Source organism: Acanthochromis polyacanthus, chromosome 7 (genome assembly GCF_021347895.1).
Source record: "Acanthochromis polyacanthus isolate Apoly-LR-REF ecotype Palm Island chromosome 7, KAUST_Apoly_ChrSc, whole genome shotgun sequence".
NCBI classification, from domain to species: Eukaryota; Metazoa; Chordata; class Actinopteri; family Pomacentridae; genus Acanthochromis; species Acanthochromis polyacanthus.
Genome location: NC_067119.1, coordinates 13,693,486 through 13,713,891, shown reverse-complemented (window position 1 = coordinate 13,713,891; position 20,406 = coordinate 13,693,486). Strand labels below are relative to the sequence as shown.

Here is a 20,406-nt window from a genome sequence, read left to right as displayed (position 1 = left end):
AAATAGCAGTGGAGAGGAGCCAGTCTGCCAACTGTTGACAGTTACGGTGGCTAGTTAGTTTAATTATTCATAAAAACAGGGTAACACACGCACACACACACAAACAAACAAACACGTGTGTTTTAATGAGATGGATCACCAACTGCACGCTGGCTCTCAAAGTCTAATCCTTTTTTATGAGCAGCCCTATTACACAGGCAGATGTTTCCGAATATAAAATGACTTTCGTTAGCATTTTTATTATCAGCCAGGCTCAGTGTATCCTGCCAATGAGATATAATCCCAGCATGCAGCGGGGAGAAGTATCCGCCACACTTGTTGCTCCGAGGGAGAATTACAATCAAAATCAGCATAACAGGCTAATGCATTAAGCAGAGCACTGTCTCCTCCAAAAGACAGAAATAGCATATGCCAGCAAAGTGTTTGTACAAGCGATTTATTGACACAAATGAATAGAGACAGAATTGGAAAAGACAGTGGAGGTGTGATTTATGCCGATGTTAGCAGCTGGTGCAAAGAGAAAATAGCATCTCCTGGGGACAACTGCTGCACAGACCGCATTTCAATTCCAATCAAACACCTGTACATTAAGAACAGTGTTTTAGTGCCTTCTGGGCCACATCTGTGACAGAACATGTGCACAGGAAGCACTTCTTATCTGATGCAACAGATACTCGATGATCTGAAGAATCATGGAATCAAATCATCGAATCAATAAAGCCATTCAATTTAGCAATTTCATTCCATGTTTTTTAATGGCACTTAGTTTTACGGGTTTGTAATTTCCAAAAAAAAAAGTCCTAATTTTCTTTTTTTCAATAAAGAACTATGCAATTTGGTTGAGTTGATACATCCATCCATCCATTCTCTATACACCGCTTTATCCTCACTCGAGTTGTGGGGGGTGCTGGAGCCTATCCCAGCTGACTCGGGCGAAGGCAGGGGACACCCTGGACAGGTCGCCAGTCTGTCGCAGGGCTACATATAGAGACGAACAATTACACTCACATTCACACCTACGGGCAATTTAGAGTGACCAATTAACCTCAGCATATTTTTGGACTGTGGGAGGAAGCCGGAGTACCCGGAGAAAACCCATGCATGCACAGGGAGAACATGCAAACTCCATGCAGAAAGATCCCAGGCCCACCCCGGGATTTGAACCGGGGATCTTCTAGCTGCAAAGCGAAAGTGCTAACCACTACTCCACTGTGCAGCCCTCAGTTGATACACTTCTAGTTAAATAATACCAATTAACTGGTAATTAAACTTCGTGATATCACTGACCTGCCACCTTTTAAATCAAGACTGAAAACCCACCTATTCAGATGTGCCTTCGAATCCTAGGACTGTTTTTTTATTTTCATGTCATCCCAAAATGCCTCATCGAAATGGTAATGATTTATCTCTGCTGTATTTTGGTTTTATGGTTTTTGTGGTTTTATGTTTTTTATGGGTTCTATGGTTTTATAGAAATCCAAATGTCATTTTTTTGTTTTATTATGCTGTCGGAAAGCATTTTGGTCTTCTTTTATGTTGTTGTCAAGTGCTCTACAAATAAATATTGATTGATTGATTTATTGATTGATTGGTAGCGTCGCCACTATAGTCTTTTTGCTGTGTGAGCTAAAAAAGGAAAATTGTGAAATTTGTCCATTTTTTTTAAGGAAACATTAAAACATAGTAAATACAAAATAATGTAGAATGTGGAGATCTATTAAATGACATCTTAATAAAACAATCAGTGCTACCAATGACTTCTTCCTTAGCAAGTTTTTCATCACACATGCATATATTTGCATGTACAAAATCCATCATCTTAGAACAGGTTGAACGTCATGACATTTTCTAATACAGCCACGTATCATAGTATGGGAAATAAATGTATAAGAAGTCAAAAAGAGAAGAGCTAAAGTTGTGTTAAATGCAATAATTGTATTCTCCTGTGAGATAAACTTCAGTGAAAATAGATACAAGCTTTTTCAACAGTTTGACAGCAATGCCGGGGGCCAAAGTACTGAGGGCTCAATTACTGCTTCCTACAGGAAAAAAGAGACCTATTGATTTAATTACCATAAAGCGATAATTACCTGCTGCCATGCGCGTGAAAGACAGAGAGAGGATTGTAATTAGTCCTGATTATCAACGTTGTGGAGGACAGACTTGTGTTTTCCTGTATGATTTATCATGTGGTGATGACAGGACAGAAATGGTGGCGATCGATAAGCATAATGGTTTGGCCGATTGTTGGTAAGGAAGCTGATGGACTGTCTTTATTGAAGGGTGGGCTTCTCCTCCCACACTCAGACATCGTCCACAGCTGCTTCTTCACGGCCATGAGAAATCACACACTCACAATGCATACACACAGATGGGTCATTCCAGGTGAAATGACCAGATATTCCTTGGGGGTGTTGCTGCGCCATTTTCAAATTAGTCCTAAATTTGCATGCCATTAGATAATCACAAAAGTACTTTCTATGCAAAATTGTAGGCCTGTAGCTCAAATAGTTTCTGAGTTGTGGGGGACTGAAATTTTCAGAATTTGGGCGATAAAAAGCCTCGCCAGCGTTTTTTGCATTTATACCTAAGTTATAACTTAGGTATACCTAAGCTATAACTTAGGTATACCTAAGTTATACCATTACACTTTTTGAAGGTAGTCAACTAACATTTCAAAAAGAACAAAATATACATAATACTACCATTGGAATGACTACTAATACTTGTATCCCAATTTAAAGTACTGAAAAGCAAAAAACGATTTTGACATTACCCATGCCATTTTGAGTAAGAATATCTCAGTAACTACAAATATAACCCTGCTGCATTTTTGTACAGTGATAGAAGACAGAACTGTCTTGTAGAAAAATTTGGGGTCTCTGGTACCTGTCCCACACTGAGATTTTTGCCACCAAAAATAGCCAATTAAAAATCTTGTCCAACTTTGGCAGCTCATATTTTCCAAATTGAGGCACCTAGAAAGCTCCAGTTTGCTAAGTTATCACACAAGTTTGTGTAGAATGGAACCCAGGGCTGTTAGAACACTTCTGTGCAGTATTTCTAGTACTTTTAAGGTCCCAAATCCCACTCGTGAGTAGGTATCTCTTAATTTTTAGCATTTTTAGCAAGCCCCCATGGCCTGCAGAGTGTACGGAAACACCTGAGGATGTTTGTGGAGCACTAGCTACATGCAGAGGCCTCGTTTACCAACTTACAGCTCTCTGGTATGTCTAGAGGCTGAGAAATAACCACTTAAAGATGCAAAAAACGCTGGCGAGGCTTTTTATCGCCCAAATTCTGAAAATTTCAGACCCCCACAACTCAGAAACTATTTGAGTTGCAGGCCTACAATTTTGCATAAAAAGTACTTTTGTGACTATCTAATGGCATGCAAATTTAGGACTAATTTGAAAATGGTGCAGCAACCACCACACGGAATGACCCATGTGTACAGGTGTATATATACGTATATACTGTATATATGCTTCCTCTTGGATCACTTCTCAGATGATCCGGAGCATTTTTCACGTTGAAACTCAAATGTTTAGGAGATTTCTGGAGTTTCATATGTAACAAACCAAGAATTCAATCTTATCAATTTGCAGTTTGGAGATTTCTGGATCATTGTTTTCCTTTAAGAATCAGTTTCCACTTACTCCAATACTACAGCTTGCCATTATGTAACACAGAGTAATTTTATATTGGTTCAGCACATGTGAGTTGGTGTGCTCAAGCTGCAATGACAGAGGAGGGATGGGTGGAAATTCCCAAATTTTTAAGGTTGTAAGGATTAAAAAACTGCTAAATATGTAACTTTGATACACAGAGATGAGTGAGATTAGTAGGGGTTTAACCAGTGAGTGAGTGAGTTTTGTATGTTTTTCTAGCCTATGTGAAGCCCTCTGGTGATAATCAAGTTTTTTACTTTGTTATCATGTCCATGTGCTGTTTTCTATTTGCTGTCACACAAATCATGGGTAAAATAAGAAGTCAACACCATGGCAAAGCATTTCCATCTTGAAACTCCATTGTATAAACTGAGACTTTTGGGATTTCAAATGTAACCAGCCAAAGGAACCAATCTTGTCAAGGATTGGTCTCCAGTGCAAACATGTATGGCTGAATTACTCCAGTGTTAAAGCTTGCAACACAGTGTAGTTTACAGTGTCTGAGCATCATCAGAAGTGAGCTCAAGCTGCAGTAACTGGAAAGGGAGGTGTGGAAATTAACACATTTTAAGGTTGGAAGGCATTATTTTGCCTCATATATATATATATATATATATATACGCGCGTGTGTGTGTGTGTGTGTATATATATATACACATATAGTTATGTTATATATATTGTTATGGCTATATATAAAACCAAATCATGTTGTACATTTTAAAGATGGTCTGCGTCCCTGTATTAGTTGTCTAGGTTTGCCAAGCATACGTTTAAAAAAAAACCAAAAAACATTTTTGAGTATTTGTGTTATTATTTGCCCTATCCATCTCTTGTCTGTTCTGGTTCAACACCACAACATTACTGACTCATCTTGAACTTGAGGGTTTATTCATATTCATCCAGTCAAACATAATTTGTGGTGACTACATGACCTTGCCCATCATATTGGGTGTTCAGGCTGTACGTCATAGTGTTTGGATGTCAGTTGCCAAAACGTGCATATCCAAAAGTGCATAATCATGCTGCAGTCTGTTAATTTTTCCTTCTATCTCTTGATTTAACCAGAGGGAAGAGTGGGTGGAGGTCAAGAGTCCTCTTAAAATGACACAGGTCATAATCCTTGGGTCTTCTGTCCTGCTTGATTTACCAAAGCAGTGGTTGCTCTTGGTCATTTTAATAATATTGGCCCCAGAGTTTCATTCAAACTGACTTGCATATTGACCTCTAGCAGCATAAAACCTGCCTGAAGGGGGCGTTCCTGTCAGAAGTGCAACACAATGAAGAGTATGGGGATTCTTTTACAGCGCAGCCAAGCAGATAGTGGATTGAACGGATTGTTTTATTAAAGAACACTGAGACAGTCAAATGCCTGGCACAAGCTGTTGTCTTCTGTGTTTTGTGAAATATGCTGGCTTCTGTCTAACAGTCTTGTACATATTTTTTCCTGCAAGGTATCCAGTAAGGTAAAAAAAAATCCAATCCATTACTGATTACAATTCCATTCAATGGCAAAAAACAGCAGAAAAATACTGGATATCAATAGTGTAAAAATGTAGTGTGATAGAAAGAAAACCTTGAGGATTATACTTTAGTGCGTTTGTGTGGGTGTGTGTTTGAGTGTACACACACAGGCGTGATGTACCTCTGCTTTGAGCCTCTCGATTTCAGTGTCCTGATCCTCGAGCTGTGTGCGCAGCTGATTGGCAGCCACCTTCTCCGTCTCCACAATCTGCACAAGGTGGATGTATTTCTGCATCAGCACCTCTCGTTCGATGATGATGTCTGAGTAACTGAAAGGTTCACAAGTACATGCAGAGATATATAAAGAAGCACAAAACCTCCACATGTACAGTGACAACGCTAAAAACACAGCATCATTTTATCAACATGTAGTAGTAGCTTATATATAAAACAGTAATTGTCATTCCTTGCTGCTGACAGCCCACTGTGTGGTATGGGAAAGTAAAAGAATAACACGTGTATGATAGTTGAACTCATCATCAAATTCTTGTGAGTGGGTGAAGCAGGTGTATGTTTATCTAACCTGTAGGAAGCTTTGAAGACCTCATCTTGTGAAAATCAAGTTGTGTTTTTTACCATATGTCCATATGTTTTTTTTATATGCAGGAAGACACATCATGAGCAAAATAAGTAACCCCTGAGCATCTGTCTCAAAAACAGATTTCTGGAGTTTCATACGTAACAAACCAAAGAAACTAATCCTGTCAACTTGGAGAGTGGGGCTTTTTGTATCATTAATCGACTGAACAATCAGTCTCCAGTTGGAACATCTATACATCCATAATCTGTACACCACTTTTTAATCATTAGGTTGAATAAAGGTGAAGGCAGGAGGCACCTGGACAGGTCACCAGTCTATCACAGGGCCATTCAGAGAGACAAACAATCACATTCACATTAACACCTACGAACAATTTCGAATCACCAATTAACCTCAGCAAGTTTTTGGACTGTGTGAAGAAGCCGGAGTACCTGGAGGAAACCCCGTGTATACACAGGGAGAACATCCAGGTCAGGACACAAACCAGGGATCTTCTAGCTGCGAGGCAACAGTGCTAACCACTGAGGCACTGTGGTGCCCCAGTTCAAACATGGATGTTTGGATTATTCCAATATCATAACTTGCTATTGTACAATATGAAGTAGTTTTCCTAGGTACCAGCAGAGTTGGAGGTGGGCTGATATGTCTAGTTACATCTAAGCCATTTAGGCTGGGAAGGACTATTTTCATGGAAAACAATTTTTTAAATAAGCAACTTTGAAACACAGAGATGAGTTTTTGGGGTTAAATCAAGAAGGCCATGATAATAGTTTGGTATGTTTTGCTCTGTAACAAACATAATTTGTTTATACAGTTACTGACTGTATTTTAAGAAATGCCACATAATATCTATTGAAGACTGTAACTGCAGAATCAGACTCATGCTTTTTTCACAAAGTACCTGTGTAAAAGGAATTTTTTGTGGTGCAGTTGTCAGCACAGTAGAGTGTAAATCTAAGACAGCAATAACAAAGAAAATGTAAGTTCATTTAGCAGATGCAACCTTGATGGTGACCAGATCCAGTAGTTTGGCTACAATAACTTTAATACTACATTTCTTAAGTGACATGATATAATTTAGTCAGCTGCTTGAATATTAACTGACAACTTAAAATTAATCTGGCAACTTCTATGAACTTAAGTTTCAGGATATTGGGCTTTATAATGGGACTAGTAAATGCAGTACTTCTCTACAGCTTATGTTCAAAACTTCAAAAGGTGTCATATCCTCTGTAAACTGATCAACAAGAAAGAACTTTCAAAAGTTCCTGCTGCAAGTACATGACGTAATAATACCAGACTGACAAACAACGCAATGTTTTGCTTCACACAAATGTCCTTTGATTGTTTTAATGTTTTGGTTTAACATGGGCTAATGGAACTAATTATATGAAGCACATGAATGCAAGTTGATTTTCGGTCAGCACTGCCATGAGCTCAAAGATAAGTGCAGAAAACATTTTGGAGATCCAGCTCTGCAGTAAAGTATACATAATTTATATTTAATGGCCTACAACATGCAAAACCATCAGTGTGGTCTTTTAAGTTAATGCACTCCATTGTTAATGTTCTGACACATGAAATCAAACTGCGGTCCTGCAATTTAATGTGATGCAATAATTTTTTCTTCACATGCAAAGGAACAAGGATGCCCACATTTTCTGGCTGACTGTGTACTATTATTCCCAGTGGAAAAACCCTTTATGTAATGTTCTGTGTGTACCTGGCCTGCTGGATGGCCTCCACCCATTCATCACACTCATACTCCTCCTCTGTTCGGAGCTCCAGAGGCTTCTGTCCATCGTGACCGAACACGATGAGGAAGTAGTGCTGAGGAGAGAGAGAAAGAGAGACAGAGAAACTGTTTAAAATCCAAATGCATCTTCAACACTACAACTCAGTGACGGTTTGGTTCGCTTGTTTTTTTGAGATTATGGCCACAGATAATCAGAGGTGATATGCGCATTTCTTTCAGCTGTTTTTACTTTTTTTTTCTTGCCCAGACTCATCCCATATAAAGTTCAATACACAGAGAAGCATGGTTGGTGGCTTGACACACATGACAGAGTTATTTGCCCACTAATATAAAACATCAAGTCTCGTCTGTGGCTCCCTTCTCCACCAGCCTATTATCATCACCATCAATTAGCCCAACTCTCCGTCCTTTCCCTTCCCCCTCTCTCGTTTTCCGTCTGTCTCCCCTATTATTCTGATGAATTTCCCTGTGTATCTGCCTTTAAAATACTTCCCCACACGCACACACAGTCACACGCCGACACATGCAAGTGCAGAGACACACACCTACAGCAGAGCGCGTGCACACACTCGCCATTATGTGAAGCGATAGAGGCTTTTATTCAAATGGTCGTGTCCCGGGGCACTGGGTTACCAGAAGAGCTGCTATTCTTAGTCAAGGAAAACAGAGGAGACTGAGCTGTGCATGGGCTTTCTCTCTTCCTCCTCTTCTCTTCATCCAACCACCTATTTCCTCCTCCCTCTCTCTTTGCACTTCACCTATCATCCCACTCCACCTCCTCTGCCCCGCTCAACCAGCATCCTCACTTCTCTTGTTGTCAAAACCCACTCCTTCTCCTCCTCTTCCTCCATCTCCACATCCCTTCATACTTTCATCTCTTTGTGTCTCCCTCAGTAAGGACTCAGTGAACCAAACAGAGTCCAGAGGAGAGACGTTTGCCCTGCAGGAGGATGGATGGGCTTCAGCCCCTGCAGTGGGGATGGATGGGCTGAGGACTGAGGACAGGTTATTGGAACACACATGCACACACTCAGAGACCCTCCTCCAACTCCATCTCCATCCTCCTCTCCTTGCTTTTTATGTATCTGTCATTTCGATTCACTGCCTGGCTGTATTTTATTATATCAACAATAATATGTGCTCTAACAGTCTTTGACAGGGAGAAGGATGGAGTGAGAGAGAGAGAGAGAGAGAGAGAGAGAGAGAGAGAGACAGAGCGAGAGAGAGAGAGAGAGAGAGAGAGAGAGAGAGAGAGACAGAGAGAGCGAGAGCGAGAGAGAGAGAAGAGGGAGCTGTTGCATAATATTTCTTAACCGAGTACATATCTCTAAATTGTGTCACTACCTAACAAGATAACATTTCCATGGCAACGCAATATCTGACGCTTCCACCGTGTTTTGCACTTCCATTTTCTGCTTTTCAGGGCTGCCTCTATTCATTTAATGCTTTTATTTATCCATCCTGCAATTTTCTACCCTTCAGTAGGAAGTAGAAAAAAACGATAATCTGATGGATAATCCGAGGCCATGTTATCTGTATATTTAAGATAAAATGGCTACATATTTTTATCATGCACATTACATGTTAGATGACAATTTAACTGCCTCTTACTGCTTTAAGTGGATGCACGCAAACATCTATAGATACTTTCATTGCACAGACATTCTCACATGAACATAAACACGACAATTTTCGTTTTATATACTCGGTGATGTAATTAGAGAGAAAAGAAGCACAATACACAATGTAAAAGCAACAGCAGGAGTTAAAAATGTGACTTGAATAAATGTATAATAAGCAAGACATACTTAAATATCAAACATACTTGCATATTGAAGTGGCAGTATTGCACAGAATGGATATGAGGATCACTAGCAATTGTTTCCAGAAGTGTGTCCCCATTTTACTTGATCATTCATGCACACATGAAAGCAGGAACACGACTGGATGGATGGTTGGAGGAAGCAGCGGTTGAGGTTTGCTCGCAAAGGCAGTGGTGAAGACTGCAAGCTATTTAACATAGTTGTAAACAATGTGCAAGTTTAAATTATTCAAAAGTATCATGCTCGGGAGTGTTTACACAGAAGGAACTACAATGAGTAAGCTTGTTAGGCTTCAAGGATTCACACTGTGATTAGGTGAGAAAGATGGGATGTAAACATGACTTTATGTGTTTACAAGAAAACTTGACAGGGTACCTTTAAGCACAATGCAGAATTCATTCCGAAATCATATTATCCAAAGCTGTTTACTATGCAGTACAATGATCTCTTTCGGTGATACATTACATAATAGAAATGTTGTGCTTTTTTGCACTGAATTCCTCTTTGATCGTGAAAACCAGTCTTCCCAGTTTACCCATTTATACCACCTGCTTAAGATGTGTACAAGGTGTCACTTTGTATGTTTAAATAACTAATTTACTGTATATTTTTGCATCCTACCTCTACATTTATGCGCTACATTCTACCTACTCTTTTCAGCAACAGTGATCCAATAGCCCCGAGGCGATCATTAAAGTTTAATGTTATCGCATCCTCTATAGAACATTCAGCATCACGCCGGACACCCAAAGCATTGCAATGGATTACAATGTAATGCTGCACTGTGTGCTCATTAGCTTAAGAGCAGTGTTCATGTGTGGTGGAGGATTTGGTTGTTCCAGTGGAGGCTGTAAACACAGTGTGAGCTCCTCACATCTCCTGAATGCCACTCTGACTCTCTCTAAGCTGTAAACATGCAGCTTCCCAACTCTACAGCACCGTTCAGGACTACTCCCTCAAATTGCTCTGCCTTCAAATTGGCTCAAACGTACTCTCCATCCCTCAGGGCCTTCACTGTACTGTAAGAAATTTCATTTAGACACATAGAGACAGTGAGGAAAGGCAAAAGAAACGAAGAGACGGAGACTCTTTTCTGCTCTTTCACTCTTCATGTCACTACCAAGCGATTTGTCACTCACCTGAAACTTTTGCTTTTCAAATCTATGAAAGAGCTGTTATAGAAAATGACACTGTGACAGCAAGACACAAAGGAGAGTGTTGTACCACGACTGAGCGGGCACAATGAAGGGCAGCAAATTTTATTATTCAGAAGCAATTTCTCATTTGTCATTTAAAACTGCCCGCTGTGAGGAAATCGACAAGAAGCACTCAGAACAAAAACTGACTGCCTCTCATTGTCCAACTGAGACTGAATGTTGGGAAATTAAAACCTACCACACACAACACACACACACACACACACACACCCTCAGGTTCATTGTGGAGCTGTGATGAAATACGTTTTTTTTCTCTTTATTAAAGATTAAAGACTTGAGGATGAAACTGGACTGAGGTAGTAATAGATTCATTGGGCAAAAGATGGCTGAGGGATCCAGAAATACTCATCCGTCATGAATATTTAAAAGCAGAGATGACAGAATCACTGTTGGGATCCACTGATGATTAGGGACTGGAATAGCCGCTAATGATGCAACACTCCCGTCTGCTTTGGTATCTGCACTGGATGTGTTGTACAGTACTACAGATGGACCTTGGGGTTTTTTTTTTCTCCCTTGACTCTCGCTCTCAGCTGTTCAAAGTAACTTCAATTCCACTCCTTTGATGTTATTTATTTCGGTGGGTAGAAAGAGTAATGAATGCTAAAAGGGTTGGATCCCCACTAGGGCTAAATGCATTCACGGTAAAGGCTGGTTAAATAACAATAAAGAAACACTGAGCAACATAGAGTGCTTATCATAAAACTCAAGTATAAGCAACTATAGTTTTATCTCTTTTTCTTTTACTTTTATATTAATTCTATTGCTGCTTCACTAAGCTATTTGTTTCCATTTCCATACAATCTCTTAAAGACCCTGGACAACCACCACGGTGTTTCCAGTCACACAAATTGATTAGACTTCCAGTCATGTAGAACCATCCTGGGACTTACTGCACCTGAGGCCAAGTGACAGATGAGGAATCCATCAATACATTAACCTGAGCAGGTCTTTGACTGTGGGAGGAAGCCGCAGAACCTGGTGAGAGCTCACACAGGCACAAGGAGAACATGCAAACTCCACACAGAAAGACTACAGGCTGAGATTCAAACAAAGGACCTTCTAGCTGCGAGGAGACAGCGCTAACCGCCGCCCACCGTGCCGCTCCTGACAAGGAACATGTCAGACACATACACTGTATAGAGTATACATGTCACCACAATCCAGAGAAGATGTCTCTTCAGAAAAAAAAGTGTGAGCAAAGTTTGCATTATGTTTGTTTGTAAATTTTTGTTTTGGTTGTTAATAGGTCCAAACAAAGATTGATTAAAAAGTCATCACGCCATTATCTCATACTGATAACTTTGGTAATAGGCAAAGCATGACTTGTTCAAAGTTTTAATGTGAGCAATTTTAACATTTTAATTTTCTTGATATACATAAGGCTGTAGTATGTGAGATCTTAGAAACAGCAGGAGAAAGCTGGATTGTGAAAGCATTCAACCGGAAAAAATTTACTCCCTTCAGGTTCCCTTCCAAAGCCTAATTCAAAACCCACGAATACGCACCACTATGTCACTTCCAAATTATATACCTATACAACTGAACTGAATTCTCAACTTGGTTTTGAGATAAACATAATTTTGGCTTAAAATTTATATATTTTCTCATCTGTGACATCGACCAGAAAGGCATCCTGTTTGAAAAAGATACAGAGTGAGAATACGGAGGCACGAGGAGGGGATTGGTTCCTTACTAAGGGGGATCAGGGCTCACTTTCCCTCAAGAGACAAGGGTCTGTTGAGGCTAATTGTGCACACGTAATGTAATTTTCATCATCCACCCACAATCCGATGTTCTGCACTGACCTCTATGTTAAGGTCCCACTCGCAGCGCAAAAACTGTGACCGGGTGGACTACCTGTACTGCACATGCGCCAGACAAACAAGTGCTGCTTAAAACAAATGTTCAGTGTGAAGAGAGACTGTGCAGGAAGATTCTTCGTCATCCACACTGTTAGAATTCACCGTTAAAATAAGTGTAATTAAAGTACGTCACTGCCAGACTTTGGAAAGGCTTTGATTTGCACGTTTTCCATTTCTGGAAGCCAAGCACAGTAGGAAATCTTGCACTATGTCCACCCACTGTGCTCAGTACACCTCAAGCATGACCACATTAATATGGTGCTTCAGCATAAATCCAGCACGAACACAGTTTAGTTGTACAGAAATTTAATTTAATGGAGACAGGGTTGGGTAAGTACAGCTGGATGCACCATAGAGAGCTTTGTGCAGAGGGAGGAAGCCATTAAAACTAACCAATGTCTCAAAACACACAACTAGGCTACACCAAAGCCAATCTAGACTAACAGAAGAAAAATACCACCAAGCAACAATTGTTCACAACTACGCTACAATACAGAGAAGGAACAAACAGATACACACCCTGATGGAGACCACAGAAAATGCACAAACACACATGGATGTGATCATCTAGCATGTTAAGCTGCGCAACATACTTCAGATATAGATGGAACTGTAAAATATGGCTGCACTTCACCTTCCATTTTTGCACTTGTGCTCTATAGTTCTGGGAATGTGTCACACCAGGCTTTTGGAAGACTGTAGTGAGTGGATGGACAGAGTGCATGCAGATGGACAGGTATGTAATTAGACATGCAGGTTGCCAATTAAATCATCTTATGCGGATTGAATGCAATGATTGCACAGGATTTTTTTTCTAGACTTTTACGGCACAGATCTTTTTTCTTTTTTAATTATTATTTTAAAAAAAGATGATCAATCTCTTACAATGTCTGAACATTTTGAAATGAGGGAATGCTGCTTTCCTTTGGGGTAGTTTAAGCGATCTCATTTGGTAGTTTTTTCCCATTTTTTTCAGCCCAGGTCATGCCTATCAACTCCTTTCTGCCATTGCAGACTTGTTTTATCAGACCATTTATTTTCTGTTATGCAAGGCTTGTAAATGTGTATAAAATAACTATAAGTGCTACAGATTTATGATCTACTTTTACCAACAACCTTTTTTTTTTTTAACTTGACTTGACTGTAGACTTTAGTTGGGCACATGTGCACTTCTGAATGTATAGTAACACTTCTCGTATGGATCTGGGACGTTTCTGCCATCAAGGTTTATGTGGTGGACTTACAGTAAAAGCAATAACAGTTTAACAGGTCAAAGATAAGCCCAGCTCATAGTATATTTTTGTAGGTATATAGTGCCTATATTGAATACCCTTAAGCTGCCTCTTACTGAGAAAATGTGTTGAAATGGGAAACTGAGTGAACAACAGTTTTAATATATCTATTATCAGAGCTCTTGATTCCTTCTAGGAGGCTTTCAACGGATTGAAAAAAAAATGTCTCTGAAATAAATTGCATACTATAGCTTTAAACAACTAGAAACCAATGGCTCCATTCAACAGTGGGAATAATGCAAAACTTTCTAAAACATGGTAGTACGGGTCGCAAGCAATAAGCTGTGGGCTAAATTATACAAAGCCACTCACATGGTTAATGAAATATAAGGAAGATAATGAGATCACAAATCCCAAAAAAGGTTGCACAATTTGTTTTAGATTGCAAATTACACGTGCTAAAATATAAACAGTTACTTTAATGGTGCCGAGTTCTCTTTCTGCTACAACTAACCACATGCAGATGTGTTCATTAACATCTGGGTCACAACCCTAATGTAAAAGCTGCATCAGTGCAATTAGCATTTAGGTAGGTCACACTAAATAATCAGCACACCCTGGTTGTGTGTCTCATCTCTACACATGATGTGGGGTTGCCGTTGTGTGTTTCACAAGAATATCAAAGCCAAACCACCACACCTGACACTGTCACCACTGAATAAAAATGTTTCATCTGTCTTATTTTATTCCTTCGCTTAATATGTGCTGCTTACAAGGCAGGATGGCAAAATCATTAGCAAGCAGTTTTAACACAATAAATGATGTGCTTCCACCTTTGCACTGCTGTGGCAAAGCAGAGGCTGCTCAGTGATCCTGAGTGCCACAGGGTGATAATTAGCATTACAGAGGAATACAACAGAGAGCAGAGCAGCCTTGTGTATCTGAAACTACACAGAAAACTGATATATTCCATAAATTGGATTTTTCGCATGTGTGTGAGCGTTGTGTAGAGGAGGTTCTAGCTATTCGACTTAAAAGATTGAAAGAAAACAGAAAATAAATGGCAGAAGAAGCACATGTTCTAATGGAGAGTGATTATCCAAACAGAGATAATCTCAAACCACCTGTTGCTGGGAGTTCTCATGGGGAACACAATGCCTCAAACATAACAGCAAGAGATTATTGGCTCAATATTCACAGCAAATATCAATTATTTAGGTTTAGAAAGACCAGAGAGAGGAAATGAAACTGTTCAGCTGAAGAAGCCACAAGACATAAGAGGAGACCGAATTACTTTGATAGAAAAAAGGAGGCACAAAACCCCAAAAAGGCTAATTAACAGTGAATAATATTCAAACACTGTCAATGCTAATACTGTGAGTGTTTTTCAAAATATCCACAAAAACATGTGCGCAGCTTTTACATAATTTCCCATAAAATATATAAATACTCATTTAAGGGGTTAAATCATTTGCTGAGACAATAAAAAGAAGAAGTTTCAGAGCAATAAATAGGAGAGAGGGGTATGTGTGTTCACTTTTTCCACCCACCAATCTTCTGGATCAGACTCACAATCTGCCTCTCTCCTCTTTATGTTCCTCTCATTTCTCAGCTCCTGTCGCGCTCCCACAGGGCCAATAATGTCTGTTTTTGTGCTGAATGTTGCTTCACAAAATGCTCCAAGGACAAAAGCAAACAAACAAACCGTTATTGTCAGGAAAAACTGGCACTCAGTAATAGAAGTTTTAGCTTATTTACTGTCCACTGGGCAGAGACCTGTACTCATAGTCATTTATATGACAACACATTCATTCTGGATAAATTCCTTATATGTGGTCAGGTGGTATTTATCATACTTACTAAAATAAATAATGCACTAGAAAACAATCTTCTTGCCTAAAGGAACTGTTGGGCATTCTAGGAAAGATGCTGACTTGCTTTCCTGCTAAAGTTAGATCAATACTCATATTGTTTGTTAAATGTAAGGCTACAGTCTGCTTAGATTAAAGACTGGAAACCTGGGGAAAAAGAGAGAGTTTAATTCTCTCCAAAAGTGACAAAATCCACCTACCAGCAGCCTTAAATGTCACTAATTAACATGTTATATATTGTTTGTTTAATACGAAAAAGCCAACAGCGAATTTTGGTTTTAAGAAGTTACCCTGGAGCCTTTTCTGGTTGCCAGGCAACCAAATCACTGTGCCCAGCCAAGACATAGTAACAGACATACAGTAAACCTCTGAACTGATGATGTTTTAAAAACCTGTTGGAAGGTTCAAGGAATAGTTCAACATTTTGGGGGAAAACATTTATTCTCTTTTATGTAGTAAATACTAAGTTAAAGCATGGAGCTGTTTAGCCTAGCTTAGCACGAAAACTGGTTGCCTGGCAACCTCGCAGTGACAACAAGATTCTAGGAAGTCACTGAACAGGAAGATGATTAAGTTAATAAATTATGCCTGCATTCCAATTCACACATTTTTCTTTTTTTGCTTTAACTACGTACTACAGCTGCCCTTACAAAGTACTACTGTTTCCTGCAATATGCAAACATTTGGGATGTACTATTTAGCCATAAGTTTGCACCTTAAACTTCGACCATCACAGTCTGTAGTGTGAAATGAGCTACCATCTGTTTCTGTACTCTGACCAACTTAAGTTTATGTGTACTCACATGAGACATTATAGTGTATATGTTGTAGCCGTATTGCATGCTTCAAAGTCTAACCAGGTCTAGTAGGACATCCAGGCACTTTTGACATACTGTATCTGGCACACTACATATTGGGATATATACATTTTTTTTTCTGGCATAATAATAATAAGTAGTACTGAAGTGTGGATTTCTGCAGGAGAGGAGGCTACAGTTTCAGGACCGCATTTTGAGGGCCCTAATTTTTCTCAACAGCGCCACCTATCAAACTGGATGATTGCTCAAGTCCACAACTTATGGCTTTAAAGGTTTGTTCCACCACAACATTACTTTCTTCTCCAGGCTTGAGCTAATTCTCTACACCTGAACCCATTTGTTAATTACATTTTGCCTGAGCCTGGTTCTGTTTGAGGTTTTTTTTTCCTCCGCCCTATTTAAGGTTTTGTTGTTTCCCCACCACCACCACCACAAATTGACGTTTTACGGTTCTGTTACAAAGATTAAATAAACATGAGGGGCTTTAGCGTAGCTAGTATTTGGATTTTGTTACCCTTGAACAGAAACTGACTTCCCCAATATACCGGCTTCACATATTTACCAATGCTATAAGACTTCTTATGTAAGTCCTGACAAGAATGTGAATGTGCATTTTGCAAAATGGCAACCCATCTCTTCAAAATGTTTTAATTTCTTTTTCTTTCTTTTAAGGACAGCCAACGCAAATAAACAGTACATTATGTAACATAACAAAAGAAATAATGAAAAATGTGTCTGTTTTGACACTGCTCAATTTCTTACTTAAGTCTATTTATTTTCCTGTAAGACCCAGTTTGTAATTTCATACAGCTTTACTTCACTTTAGAATACCAAAACAGATCTTTTTTTAAAAAAAATTCCTGGAGACCTGTCATTGCGAAGTGATACAAAACATTAATCCAACAGCAGCAGCACTTTATGCAACCACTGAATTCAGCTAATGATGTACCCACTAATGTGACAATCACTGAATCAACATCCCACATCCTGCTGCTTTTTCATTGCCCTCCATGCTGCTCACTTCCTCCCAAGAAGTTTGTCAAATGAAGTATGTGGCTGTCGCCAGCTCTGTTACACACACACACACACACACACACACACACACACACACACACACACACACACACACACACACACACACACACACACACACACACACACACACACACACACACACACACACACACACACACACACACACACACACACACACACACACACACCAACCCATTATACGCAAGTATATTAATAACTGTTATGCCTGCCTCAGAACACTCTGATCAGGGATTACCTGTCTGTGATAAAACAGAGAGATTAAACAGATTGCTCCCCTCCTCCACACTTTACTCTCACTTCTATCTTCCTACTCTACACAAGTCCACTACACACCTCATATGTACATGCACACATGGCCATCAGCAATCTTTTTTGCTCCAATTTTATACAATTGTTGCTTTATAGCTGCTCAGTCACCAGGAGGAAAATCTGAAAAATCCTGTTGCCTTCATGCAATAGATGCTGAACCGGAGAGGTTCTTCTATGGCTCCCACAATGCAGCAGCAGAGGTGTCTAAGCACACCATAAATCTGGTTTACTATATTCTTGGGAATTTACTGTGTGCCTAACTTGATCCTGTGAAAACCAGCCCTCATAAACACAGACAACAACAAACACATATGAAACTACCTGACAATTGGATTATCTCATGCTAAACTTTGTTTTATAGAGCGAGCCCTCCGGTGATGTGAACATGTCTCCATGTCTCTTTGTCCCCACTGCACATCAGCACCTGTAGCTCGTGAAAGTAGAAGTAGATACTGTGAAAATAGATGGGAGCAGCTCGAGCAGGAACAATAACACCATGGAGGAGTATGCAGAGCCTCGATGCCCCGAGAGCTTCAATCACCCAGGGAGTCCCCACGAACAGCCCGACACCAGCTCAGGAGGAGACATAGCAGGGAGATATTGCTTCAGACACACAAATCCTATACCGAGGATGTTTGTTTTATGTATAAATCACACGTCTGCTCTGCCTAACCTGCAGCAGCGGGGTATCCGGGATATTTAATAAACAATTTTAGCCTTGCAAAAGTCAGGCTGATCAGAAAAATGCAATTTATTTGTGTAATTTTGGTGAAAAATATTCTGTTATTATTTCTTTTGGTAGAAAAATAATCTGTACAATTGAGTCTTTTCAGTGTTACATCCACAATGGATTTAACTTTTGACTAATGATTGAGAGAAACAATTGAAATAAAATTATTCACCTTCATAAGAGTTAATTAATGAGAGAGATACTGTTTCTGTGTATTAGGTGTGGAAATAAAGCCACTGATTAGCACAGCCTGGCCTACTGTAGGTGAAACCACATTTGTTGGTTTTCTCCAAAATTCAAACATTTTCAAGCACCTTTAAAGGTCTGTTCATTTGTTCATCTTTTCTGTGCATCTAGTTGCACTACAAGCCCATGATATTAGCAAGACACTGGAAAGCTACTGGCCCCAGTTGTTTTTTTGCAAAGTAGTTCTTTCTAGCTCCAGTCTTTATGCTAAGCTAAGCTAATTATCTCCTGGCTGTAGCTTCATTTGACAAACTGACTTGAAAACACTATCCGTCCTTTAACTAAACTCTCTAAAGTAAAGCAAATCAGCATACTTCTAAAAATGATTTTCTAAGAAGCAGATGTTCTTGGTTCGAAACCATTTAACCAATAGGAGACAATGTTTTTCGTTGTACAGGGAGTACAAGCTAAGAAACAGAAATATGATCACTGTTGTTATTGTACCACAAGTGCCTACTTGAAAGTAAAGCCCACCGTCGTCATCAACCACGCTTTGATTAGTGCTCTATTTCAAACACAGGAAAGAAATTTAAAGACAGATGTCAGCTTTAAATTATGACACTAATGAGGTCCAAAATGGTTTTGAAGGTTACACTTGAAAAAGAAAAAAAAAAAACGTAGAGGAAAATGATAAGCAGCCTGAGGAGGAAAGCGGATCAGACTCTGGGAATACAGGAAGAATTGATTCCAATTAGCACAAGCAACAGTGAAAACGCAGCACTCAGAGAGGCGTTTAGAGCCAGAGGAGCTTTCTAATGAGAACTAATTACACGCACACACACACACACACACACACACACACTTACAGACATACACACTCGCTTTAAGAAGTTAAGACTGACACTTCAGCTCTAAAGTGGCACCCCAACTTTTCCTGCAACAAGTCTAATGAGGAAGGAGTCTGCTGAAAGGAGGAAGTGGGTTCCACAGAAACACACTTTATTGAAACTAAAGCAGACAAATTAGACGGCATTCAGTTAACCTGTGCTATCTCCATCATTCAGGAAGCAGATGGAAGCTTCAGTCCCAGTACCAGCCTGTTGAGATGTCAGAAAATATAAAACTTGAACATAATCGGCATCAATGTGTTGGAGGAAAACCAAAATAAAAATGCTTCCTTTATGTGTGTGTTGCAAAATCCAATATATCAAACAAGTCACCAAAAGAATTGTGAAACTAAATATAGGGGCACGATAGAAAACATTACATTTTAGAAAACGCAATGCCATAATCAAAGATATCATATTATTCCTATTCTCTGATTGACTATATCTGGCTTTGATTATTTTACTCATGCAGTGATTCTCTTTAGACTTTGTGATAAGCTTCATCAATTTTTGTTTTTTAAATGCTAAAAAGAAGTGTGAAATGTTTTGGGGTTTTTTTAATGCCAGAAGAAAATATGTCACAATGAGAATGTGTACAAAAGAAAATGCAAAAGAAAAATCTAACAATTTACTTCTCTTCAGTTTTTTCCCTTAGGGTCACAGAATTAACTTCCGGTAAAAATGAAAAAAAAAGAAGCATTGTCCTCTCGTAGTTTTAGAAATAAAAAAAATATTATTTTATTCAAATAAAGTGTTAATGTTGTGACTTAGACTTTCTAATTATTATGTTGTTCACTGCAGTGTCAACATATGGATGCATTTATTCAGACAAAATGAATGACTGTCAGTTTGCAGTTTAATTTCTAGGAAGTCAAGGGGAAATAAACATCTGCCCTGAAGGAACCCCTTCAATGATCCTCTTT

The 20,406-nt window shown here is 39.3% G+C and overlaps 1 protein-coding gene across 1 annotated transcript in view; it reads right to left on the bottom strand.

Moving 5' to 3' along the window:
• Positions 1-20,406, bottom strand: part of rasgrf2b (Ras protein-specific guanine nucleotide-releasing factor 2b) — a 55,980-nt gene that overhangs the window by 29,921 nt on the left and 5,653 nt on the right. Inside the window, 2 exon segments of the mRNA XM_051951122.1 lie at positions 5,314-5,461; positions 7,457-7,563. Coding sequence (XP_051807082.1) covers positions 5,314-5,461; positions 7,457-7,563 — 255 coding nt within the window.